The 12,336-nt window shown below is 39.3% G+C and overlaps 2 protein-coding genes across 2 annotated transcripts in view; both read left to right on the forward strand.

Annotated features, from left to right (window-relative positions):
• The window catches only part of KLHL30 (kelch like family member 30), a 32,894-nt gene extending 30,445 nt beyond the window's left edge, over positions 1-2,449 (forward strand). The window contains exons 7-8 of the mRNA XM_075266752.1: positions 75-220; positions 1,640-2,449. Coding sequence (XP_075122853.1) covers positions 75-220; positions 1,640-1,897 — 404 coding nt within the window. The 3' untranslated portion in view covers positions 1,898-2,449. The remainder of the gene's footprint in view (positions 1-74; positions 221-1,639) is intronic.
• Positions 2,450-5,832: 3,383 nt separating this feature from the next.
• LOC142196778 (erythroferrone-like) lies at positions 5,833-11,349 on the forward strand. The gene is made up of 8 exons (XM_075266753.1): positions 5,833-6,247; positions 7,312-7,515; positions 7,702-7,804; positions 8,337-8,494; positions 9,786-9,894; positions 10,366-10,450; positions 10,568-10,646; positions 11,215-11,349. The coding sequence occupies exons 1-8, from the start codon at positions 6,122-6,124 to the stop codon at positions 11,311-11,313; spliced, it is 963 nt and encodes a 320-aa protein (XP_075122854.1). The 5' UTR covers positions 5,833-6,121; the 3' UTR covers positions 11,314-11,349.
• The last annotated feature ends 987 nt before the right edge of the window (positions 11,350-12,336 follow it).

The following is a 12,336-nucleotide window of genomic DNA, read 5'->3' on the forward strand; positions in this document are numbered from 1 at the left end:
TTAATTAGTTGTTCAAAACATTGTAATGACCATATTAAGTTTATGTAGGTAATGATTATGTTTTTGGCTTACAGACAGCTGGTGTGTCATTGCATCTCCATTTATCCCCAAGTACCTGTCCTCACCCCGATGCTGTGCCCTGGAGGGAGCAGTGTATCTTATTGCTGATAACACCAAAAAAGTTTATATGTATCTTCCAGAAGAGAATGTGTGGAAAAAGGTAAGCATAGTCATGTAAAGGAGGAGCATAGTCACGTAAAGGAGGAGCATAGTCACGTAAAGGAGGAGCATAGTCACGTAAAGGAGGAGCATAGTCACGTAAAGGAGGAGCATAGTCAAGTAAAGGAGGAGCAAAGTCACGTAAAGGAGGAGCAAAGTCACGTAAAGGAGGAGCATAGTCACGTAAAGGAGGAGCATAGTCACGTAAAGGAGGAGCATAGTCACGTAAAGGAGGAGTATAGTCACATAAAGGAGGAGCAAAGTCACGTAAAGGAGGAGCATAGTCATGTAAAGGAGGAGCATAGTCATGTAAAGGAGGAGCATAGTCATGTAAAGGAGGGGCAAAGTCATGTAAAGGAGGAGCATAGTCATGTAAAGGAGGAGCATAGTCATGTAAAGGAGGAGCATAGTCATGTAAAGGAGGAGCATAGTCATCTAAGGGAGTGTTCACATGCAGGAGTTTGAGGCCGCCCGGATTGTGCCTCCAATTGTTTCCAAAGGAGGTTGGAGATTGTAGCAGTATGCTGGAAAAAAATAAGTGTCCTACTCAGTCTTGCCATGGATGCCATGGCTGATTTAGCTGTGAAGTCTGTGGCTCAATAATCCCCATCATTAGACGCATGTGAATGGCAGAAAGCTTCGACGAAATGAAGAGGAAAATAAATTGGAATTCCTCCTTATTCTCTGCCACGTGAACAGTTCTTAGTAGATATAAAATATACAGCACAACATCCAATATCATACAAAGTTCATTAGAGTGATGAAATAAGAATTGCTTTTGCTGTCCTTCATATACTCCAGTCCCAATGTTTTCCAGGAAGACTTATTTGACAACATTATAAAAATTGCTATTTGTAGTAAAAAACTAAAATAAAAAATATAAACATCAAAAAGATAATGTAAAATGTAGTTTGAGTAATAGTATGGTGGTGTACACAATAAAGGGAGTACAGGTGGAAATAAAAAGTAACTAACATTTTTATATTTCCATATACAGGGCTGCACAAGGTGTCTTTTTTTGTAGGGGATGTTTTTTATATATACCATGTTGGGGATTGTCTGACATTTTGGTTACTTTTTGAGTGACAAAACCGTTAAAAAAGTTTTGGCTGAGCCATTTAGATTTTTTTTTCCCCTGCTATGGCATTTACCATATGGGAAAAAAGATGGTGCCACTAGTACCCCGGTACCTTAGTCACATTTGACCAAGGCATCAGAGGGGTCAATGCTTGAAAACAACCCTGCAGGATGTATAAATGACATTCTGATTATATTCCGATGTTATTACTGAAGAAATGTGTACGTTCTATTAAGTATTTAGATGAACTAGCTTTGCCTGATTTACATATTGACTTTGGTGATATAAGGCGATGAATAAAATAAAGGGATTGACAGTTTTATCTCCTGTTTCCCTCTTTAGGTACAACTCTTGCATACTCTTCATGAGAATGGAGGCATGACCACTGTTGGTTCTAAGATCTATGTGACAGGGGGCCATTGGCATGGCATGGCTCGAGAATATAGTGTGGTGATGGAGTCATACGACAGCAATTCCGACATTTGGACTAGAGAAGGTGCATTGCCAAGCCGATGGATGTATCACGGTTCATCTGCCATCTTTATGGACACCACCAATTGGACAAGAATGTTCCAAGGACAAACAGAAATGGAAGTTTAATTGGATGTTACCCAAATTATTAGCAAACTAACCCAAGCATAAAGCTGAATGTGCAAGCAAGGCTTTAAAAATGGCTATAACATACTCGATTCTGACAAAGAACTGTTTCTGACAATATCCATTTGCTTATAAGCTTGCTAGTTACGTGTTTAGTTTAGTTTCTCACTTTGTCCTACAGTCTGGTGGATATTGCCAGGTGAATTCCAGTTTTACTGCTTAAAGCTTGATCCACGGTGATACATTGAATTTTTTATATATATTATAACTTTTTTACTTTTAGCATAGTCTGTATTTTGCACATATTGGTTGACAGATAACTGTATGGCTTGCATTACTTCAACCTTTTAGAGAGTGAAAAAAAATGCAAGCAACAATGCTTGAGGATTTTACTTTTGCATTTTTTTTTTTTTAAATTATATGGCTTTATTCTGTGTTTCTATGATTTCCTTTCTTTACATGGTACATAAAATTGTAAAACATACTGCTATGGAAAGTATAATGGAAGCTATGCATGGGTTTCATTCAAGAGGTCATGTGACTTACAGTTGGTCTAGGATTAAACAAAAGTTCTGTTTATAGAGATTGAGGGGATTTTTTTTTTTTTTAAAGATAGACAAAAAATGTGTTGAAATTATTTTACCTTTTTGCAGAATTGTGTGAACAACACAGTCTCTATTACAATCACTTCCTTACTGGTGCTGTTCATGTGCACATAATTGTTCATTGTGCACATAACTTTAGCCACAACAAGCCCCACCTTCTCCCAGCATCAGTCACACCAGCCAGGGAGCGGCGTACACGTCGGGAGAGGAGGCAGCAGCAGCAGCAGTTCTTTTTTTTTTTTTATGTAGATTGTGAGCCCCACATAGGGCTCACAATGTACATTTTTCCCTATCAGTATGTCTTTGGAATATAGGATGGAAATCCATGCAAACACGGAGAGAACATTCAATTTTTGGACTCCACACTGTGTAGTGAACAGGATCGTTTTTAAAATCCAATTTTCGAGCATTAAAAAATCCCATTGACTTACATTAGGATGGGAATTGGGATGGGGATTGTGTTTGAATGAAAAATGATCAGAAATCAGATTTTAAAATCGATCCTGAAATTTCAAGATCGGCTCAACCCTAGTGTCCTGTCATCACTGATGAAAACAGCATTTGTCTGAACTTGATTGACTGCCAGAGCAGCCAGGAGGAGTCGAGGCAAGTCCTCATCACCAAGCCAGCACGGTTCACAGTGATTAGATCCAGAAGCAGAAGCCCCGAGGTGGGCAAACACATTTTATTGGTATTATTTATTTTTAACTATACTAGCCTCTCCCCTGTCTCCATCAAACAAGCATTGTTCTGTAAGTGGGCAAAGGGTTTTTTCGACACCTACGGGCTGGCAGTATGGTAGATGAAGATGGAAAGTGAGGGAGATGAGCAACATGTACAAAAGATCTGAATGCTTTAACATTTGCATCATGCAGGGAAAATTGCATGCTGTAAAAAAGCATGTTGGGGTTTTGAAAACAATGCATTTTTTTATTTTTTAAAAAAATGCTTTTGGTTTTCTGATTAAAAAAAAAAAAAGTTTGCTTTTTTTTTTTTTTTAAACAAACCTGCACCATTTGAACACAGCTGTACTGGAAGTGTTGTATCATGGGACCAGATTGTGATTTGCAGACAGTTGCAGTCAACCCTTGGCAAAAAATTATGGAATCATCAGTCCCTGAGGTTGTTCCTTCAGTTGTTTCATTTTGTAGAAAAAAGCAGATCACAGCCATGGAAAAAAACTAAAGACATTTCATATGGCAACTTTCTGGCTTTAAGAAACACTAAAAGAAATCGAGAAAAATAATTGTGGTAGCCAGTAACAGTTAGATTTTTAGAACAAGCACAGGGAATAAAATTATGGAATCACTAAATTCTGAGGAAAATATGTGGAATCATGAAAAACAAACAAACCAAATAACACTCCAACACATCACTACTATAACTTTGTTGCGCCACCTCTGGCTTTTATAACTGCTGGCAGTCTCTGAGGCATATATATATATATATATATATATATATATACACTGTATATATATATATATATATATATATATATATATATATATGGACCACACAGAAGTGCCCACCCTTTCCTTAGCATGAATTTGGTTAAGGACTCCCACTTTTTCATGGTACAAATTCAGTACAACATTGTGACATACTACCAAAACTGTTGACAACCTGCTGTTCACAGCAAAACTACTGGGTGGCTAAGACATTAATTTTGGCGACATGGATTCTATTCATATCTATCAAGGAAAGATGTCACACTCAACACTGGATGTGTGTTTAGGTATGGATCAAAACTTCCTACCCCTGGACTCTCTATCAGCAGATCCAGCAGGACATCTGAAAATATAAAAGAGCAAAGGAAAGAACCTGTACCTAATAGAAAGATAGATAGGCTGAAAGCAAAAAGTAAGACTAGCAAACACACTGCCAGCAGGGTAACAAACTACAAACACTGCAGGGCTCTAAAGATAATGAGACCCCAAAACACTTTAAGTACCTAGACTGGTGCCAAACAAGAAAGACACACACATCCTTCCCATCTCTACAGCCAAACACCAAAAGCCAGCAGGCGAGAGTGGTTCAGAAAACCAATCAGGTAAGATGGAGTAGAAAGAAACCTCCAAGGAAGGAAGAGGAGGTTCAACACCAGAAAGGACAGTCCCGAGAAGGTGCGTCACCGAGGGGGCAGAAGTGACATCACAGATCCACTTTACCACATACAGACAGAGGGAGAGATACAATAACCTCTCCAAGAACAGCACCAAGGGGGAAAAATAGAGTTTAAAAAAGAAACTCAGAATAAGAAAGAATTAAAAATAAGAATGTAAAAAGATGAAAATTGTTCCTCAGGACAGAAGAAAACACATTAGGGGTGCAATTTACAGCCCATTTATAGGCTAGGGGAGGGATTATTAAATAGTACTCATTTATTTTCATTAAAAGTTGTGTCTGTTCTTGCAGTACACAAGGCAGAAATATCCCCCATATTGTGCTGCTGGTAGGATGTACGGGAATAGGCATTTTGTGACAGTGTGTTGTTTTGAGAAGCTGGTTATCCCATGAGACTCATATCTGGACATGTCCAGCTAAGAAACATGACAACAGATTCATTCATACGGCACCTCCTTTTTCTATAATATAACCTTCGATATCATGAGCAAATCATTAAATTCTTTCTCTGGTTTCCTTCCTTGTCAGAGGACTGTAAAGATCAAGTCAGTTTGTCTGTACAGCATAAATGGCTGAAGTCCCCAGGCGTGGAGGTAACCTTACCATTTGTCCCTGATTTCAGACATTGAAGGCTCTTTATTGGAAAGTTCATTAGTTTTTCTGTACACACAGTAGACACTTTGGCCTTTTTACAGTAAATAGACTTTTTTCACAGGGGAGACACTGTCCTATTTTCAAAAAAAGTCAAGACCATATTTTCCAAAAGTCAAACCCAAGAGTGATGGGAACATGTGCATAGCAACGCCTGTGTGCTCTTCAATTCATACACTGAAGTGTAAGACAAATATCCCAATAAATACGTAGAACAGGGTCATATTAAAAAGACGATCCCCTATTGAGACTCTCCAGTACGAGTCATATTACATCTGTCCCCCCTTGAAAGTACACAACTGAGAGGGAACGTTGGTCACAAGTAAATACTGACACAGAACTTGCATAAAATTTAAGACCACCAAGAGCCAAAATGGAATTAAGAGTCATGTATTCCTCTTACTACATCTCTAGACGTAACACTCACTCAAATTTCTTCTAACTCTATTTCTTGGAACAAACACACAAAAACACTCTGAGCTCCTCTATATGTGTGCGTGTGGGGCGTTGAATACTGTTATCTAAACTGAGACGAAAAGACAGCCACAAGGAGGAGATACTGCCAGTGTGGAGACAACAGCACGGGGGACAACGTAGACCTCAGAAAGAAGAAAACTGAGGAGACAGAGATATAACTTTTTTTTTTATTGAGCACTAAGATCATTTGTATTTGATTCTTCCATTTTATATGTGTATTGAGGACTGTATATTGAATAGATACTGTGCGTAGAGGGCATATAAGGAAGATCTTGTGTAGAAGGGCACTTGCATGTGAACCCCTTTGTGCTATTGGGGGTCTTCATTTTACTGATTGAGTAGTTACAAGTAACCAAGGTCAGGGAGTACAATGAATGCTGACGGCAGACCTGTCCCCCTGCGATGTGTGCTCATGACTATATCCATGGGAGTCCTTCTGGTTCTTCTCAGCGCTTGTCCTGCATGTACCCACAAGAACAGAGGACCTAAATTTGAGGTAGGTTTTTTTACGTAATTTTATATGGTATTAAATGGATACTTAAAGAAAAAAAAAAAATGCTAAGGACAGAACAGGTGACGGTACAATTGTTTGGAGATACATGTGCTATATACTACAGAATACACAGTAAACCATCCTAAATGATCAATTCCAAGACTAGCAATAATCTTCCTTTCTATCACATGATATAAAGATGGTACTTTACCAACTAGATTAACTTTTACCAAATGACCTATGGTTTCCCCAACGTTATCTTATCCTATTAGCAAACTCCATTATCCATAAAATGTGAGAACACTAAAAACTAAAAAATAGCCCCGAGCCGTACATAAGATGTGAGAAGTCAGTAAAGCAAAATTTGTAATAATAGAAGGAATAAAAATGTATTTCCAGCTCTGTAGGCGCCGAGTAGTTTGTGTGCTGTTTTAGATCAATCTTGCAAGGTAACACCGAAGTCTTTTTTTATCAAGTGAATTTCTCAGCCTTTATTCTACATAGAATACACATGGTAGTTAGATACACAAGTAGAAGATTGAGATTTGCCTTTTCGGATCTGTGAAGTGTCACAAAGAGATTTCTTGGTGAGCATCTTATGTGAGCGAGAAGGTGTGATGACCACAATCTCTCCGCACAGATGCTCAGAAACATCCGGCTTTAAGTAACATGTCTGACGTTGAGCTGATGCTGAGTGCTGAACTTGTTCTTGATACTGGTTGGTAATAGAAAGCTGGCAAAATGTGAAGGGCCCAATTGGAAAGGACATCAAATACGCAAAAGGAGAAGGTTTCTAAGTACATGGCAGTAATAGCTCTATAAGCATAGTAACATTACTCTGGGGAACTAATAAAGTAACATCACTATAGGGAACTAGTAAAGAACTTAAATATTGTGGTGGTTTAATGCACCCTAGTAGAAAAAACGTGTCCAATATACAACAGATAATGTAAGTGATAGACGATAGATAGATAGATAGATAGATAGATAGATAGATAGATAGATAAGCAAATAGATTTTTGTATCGTGAGCCTCAGCAATGGGATATATTTCGTGTTTTTTTGTAGGATACCTCTGTCACAATTCTACCATCACTCAGGATTCCTATTCTTACTCCCCCACAAAAGACTGACATTACAGTAGAGAAGATGTTGAGGAAAGGGACAGGAGCACCAACTCCTAAGATGTCCCCTAAATACTCCTGGCTATATTTTCTCAAGCACTCCGACCGTGAAGCAAAACACAAAAGAAGAGGACCTGAGGATTTACGGGTAAGATATTCTATGCTCATGAAATGTAACAATTTTATGTATAAAAAATAAAATAAAATCTTCAATCTATAGAGCATTTAGGCTATTGTGTGAATTCCCCCCAAGGGGTTAGAAGTTGCGTTTTACATTTTATATTATAATCCTGAATGAAAAGGAAACTTTATCAAAAACCTCTTGTTCTTTCAGAATCACCACTCCGGCCCTCCAGCACACTCAAGGCACCACAGTCATCCCATTAATCATGTTTCCAGGGAGAAGAAGCTTTCCCAATTCCTGCAGCTCCTGAGCGGTGAGTACAAGCCTTGCTGGTCATAGATACAAACACAACAAGTCTATCCGGTAACCCAAGATTCATGAGCTACCACATACTGTATATCCCATATCCGCTCCCCATGCCCCCACATTGGTATATAAAATTCCTTTCTCTACCCCTCACACAGAATAGCTGATAGAGACAAATATTGCAGAATTTCAATTTTATCTAGCGTTGCATCTCACCTGCACGTTCTCATACCAGGCACTATAGCCATGTTCACACATTGGAAATCTCTGCAGCTGTTCTCTTCCATTAGATTCACACCCAGGAGTCCAGAACTGACCATTGAAACACTGAGTTGCCAAGTTGTGATATCAAACCATAACTGTAACAAACCCAGCACCTATGTGGACCATCACCTGATCGGGAAAAACTGAAGGCTCTATTTAATAACAGGATACATAAAGTGTATTAGAAGCGTCACATTATACAAGCAATACCCCTTTAACTACATCCCATGGAAAGCTCTTGTACTATAAAATACTCATTTCATTTTTTTTCTCAGATGTTCTCCTCAAACAGAACAATGGAGACCATTTTCCAGCTACTGGAGCTTCTTCACCTGTGCTCCCTGCAAAAGTGCAGGCGGCCTTTACCTGCAAGACCATCAGTGATATTCACGTGGAGTCTGGAGAGATGAAGGAACTTCAGAATTACCAACGGGTGAGTGGTTAGAGAAGGACAGCTGCGAGATAAAGGTGTAAGGGCATGTTCACACAGTACAAATACACTGCAGAAAATTCTAATATGGCAGTGGAATCTGCAGCAGAAATCCAAGGGTCAGCTTGCCGCAGAGCTGGCACTAATATGTGTCTCTAGCCAGACATTCACATATGCTTTTTTTTTCCCCTGCAATTTGGAATTCATTTGCTCGTATGGACAAGTATTTAAAGTATATTTTTGCATGGATATTAACACAGAAAATGCCCCAAAATCTGTGTGGAAAAAAAACTGTGAAATTGCTGTAAACCTCTATCTGACCCTATGGTCAAGCCGATTTTAGACCGGGGCCCCACATGGTGTAAACACTGTGTTTTATAGTCCTTGCAAAGTGGATGGGATTTTAGTAACTTTCTGTGAACAGTCCTGTGGGAAAAAACACATTACGTTTCCAGCATGGTTTTTTCTGCAGGGCTTTTTTGCTGTGGCCCGCCACATGGGGCCTTAGCTTTACAATTATTACCACTTTATGGCCACATGGTATATTGAATTAAACTTTGACCTTCCAACAAAATGTGACTTTTCCTAAGGCCTTTACAATGGCCTTCAATTACTGGTAATTGTAGGCCATATAGGCCTACATATAGGCCTCTCATATAGGAGAGTCTGTGCGCAATTTATAGAGCCCCTCTATGCCCTTCTCTTTCCGTCACATATTTTCCATGTCCTTGTTTTTCAAATGTTAATGTCAAAAACTGTCATGTGCTGACTTATATCGGCCAACACAACACACTAGGGGAATTGGAGCATTTCACAGATCACTGAAAAGCTTCAAGTCTACGAGTGATCTGTCATCCATGTGTCATACAGAGGCAAATCATCTGTAAAAAATTTCCTTTTTTTCACAGATGATTTTATCCACGGTCGTGTCAATGAGGCCTAATGCTGGCCATATACACTTTCGATAGGCCTTACAATTCCCCATGATTTCCTCATACACACGAACACTTGGCTGCACATGCATGTGTTCTGATAAAGAAAGGGGAGAACGCCACTACCAGATACCTCAATGTTTCCAGATATCAAAAGAATCCTGCATCAGACATTAACTCCTTCTTTCTCCTGACATTTCCATTCACCTTAATTTATTTTCTTACAATATTGCCCTCCGATTTCAGTCATCTGCTAAAATCTTTAGAAAGTGTTCAACATACAAGACAGAGCTACTAAGCCCTCAGCTGTCTTTTGTGGTCTCCTTACAGTATTACTAACACAACAACACGTCTTTTTACAGCCTCTTGGTGAAGGATCATTTTACAGAGGAGCGGGCCTGAATTTAACCAGTGGTCGATATACAGCCCCATTCACTGGACTCTATGTCTTCTTTGCAAGACTCCAGATCGGTGAGTGACAAAAGAAGACAAAAAATTCTATATGGGTTGGTAATATGGCAGCCATGGATATCTACAGACACATGGAGTTACTATGCATAGGATAGGTCACCAATATATGATTGTTGGGGGTCTTATAAACTGGAGCCCCACAGATCTGCTGTTTGAAGAGACTACAGTATATGGATGAGCACCGAGTCCTCAGAACTGTGTCACTCCGAAATGTCAGACCCCACTGATCGGATATTGATCCTAAGGATCAGTCATCAATATCAATCTACTAGAAAACCTTTACTGTGCCGATGAGAACATAGTGATGTGTTTCAGTATACATCATATTACAACAATATCCTTGTAATAGTCTCCATTACATTCCCAAACTGATGATATAGATATCAGAGGAAAACAAAATCCATCACTCTATGAAAGTTAATAGGGGCAGATGAGGGAGTGAACGTGTCATAAACCCTTTTGTATTTGCAGATTTTCAGACCCATGCCCAGCACAGGGATCCCCTGGGTTTTCTACGTGTCCAGCTCTGTATCCTGTCCCTTTGCCAGGAAAATTTGTAAGTTTAACATTAAATTAGATCATTTACAAATAAACAGAGTAAAATATGATGACTTTTTAATACAGTCTGGTTCCAGACACATACATGAAATACAAATCCCTTCTTTTCCTCTAGGTCCCTGCAGCAAATAAACAGTTTCAACAGCAGTCAGGGAGGCGCTATGATCACGCTGAATGGAATATTGTATATACAGGTAAATGATAGGCAATGTGACATCTTGGCAATATATGCAGATGAATTCTTTAGGCTATGTTCATATGTTGCAACTATATTACAGCGAAATCCAACAAAATGTGTTAAAAGTGGTGTGATCGGTTGGGGTTCATTCACTGGGACCTCCACAAGTACAGTGGTCCTGCGTACCCCAAATGAATGGAGCGGAGAGTCACGCACGTGCTACTACTTCATTCTTCAGAGATCACACTCAGAACAGCGATAGGATCTCCACCAATCACACAGCATAGACAAGTAGAGCGTTACCTACCAGAATACTTCACCCCATGTTCAGTTCTCGTTTTTAAAGCTTGTTATAGGAATACACCAAGAGTGTCCCCTGATATCCTAATGCTTGCACTGATGGCAGGCATTAGAGTTGGGTACTGTCATTAGTTTGATACCTTATTTTTCTGCTGATAGACTCCCTTTAAGTGTGACAGTGCTTTAAGGAATAATGGACTATTAGTCAGATTTAACGAAACAAATGCAATATGCTTATGTAATTTCCAGGATCAGCTAGTGTAACCCTGCTTTATTCTCCGCAGGCTGGTCAATACGTCTCACTCTTCTTGGAGAACAGGATGGACTCTTGGCTTGTGCTGGCAAATGGCTCCGACTTCACTGGTGTGCTCTTGGGACAGTGATCGCAGACAATATTCTAGATTATTTTTTTATATATAGTCCGGGATAATATGTTTTCTACTATAATTTAATAACATGCAAATATTTTATAATTTAAAGTATGACAACTACAGTACCATTGGCATTGCATTATTTATATGTGAGGATGTTTCTACTGTAAAAGCAAAGACTTTTGTGCAAAATAAAGAGTGCAAATAACAATGACTTTCTCTGACTACACGGCACGCGACCCACAGATGCTCTGATCCATCAATTGGTACAATTGCACAATTATTATTTGGCTCAGGGGCAACACGGTGGCTCAGTGGTTAGCATTGCAACACTGGAGTCCCAGGTGTGAATCCTGCCAGGAACAACACCTGCAAGGAGTTTGAATGTTCTCCCCATGTTTGCATGGATTTCCTCCCATACTACAAAGACATACTGAGCCATGTATGGGGGGCTCACAATCTACATTTAGAAAAAAAAAATATATATTATTTGGCTCATCATTTAGTATTACAGTGATTCTCTACCTTCAACAGCGAAAAACAGCCATGCAATGAGCATTTTCCAAACAGAGTCTATAGGGGTATTCACATGTCCATTTTGTTTTAGTGTACTGTAATATGGCTTGACAAAATATAGGGCAAGGAAAACTGAACACCTGGAGGAAACCCATGCAAACTCCTTGCAAATGATGTTCTTGGTTGGATCCAAACCTAGGACTCCAACGCTGCAAGGCGCCCTGAGCCTGAGCCCTTGTGGGATACAAATTGGCTATGAAAAATACAGTTTCATCTGTTTTTCATGGTCAATTTATATCTAAAGCCATATGACTAAACCCATATAGGGTGGTCGACTATTTGAAAAAACATGGCTGCTCTCCTGCATCAATAGTCTTGTCCAAAATACCACAGCTCAGCTCAACATTCTCTGTGACCAGTGATAGTAGATACAATAGGGTCTTGCATCAATTCACACCCTACTCTGTACCCACGTGGGTTGTGCTCTCTGGAAGTGGTTGTCACAACATATAATTTCAA

This window comes from Leptodactylus fuscus, chromosome 3 (genome assembly GCF_031893055.1).
Source record: "Leptodactylus fuscus isolate aLepFus1 chromosome 3, aLepFus1.hap2, whole genome shotgun sequence".
In the NCBI taxonomy this organism is placed as follows: domain Eukaryota; kingdom Metazoa; phylum Chordata; class Amphibia; order Anura; family Leptodactylidae; genus Leptodactylus; species Leptodactylus fuscus.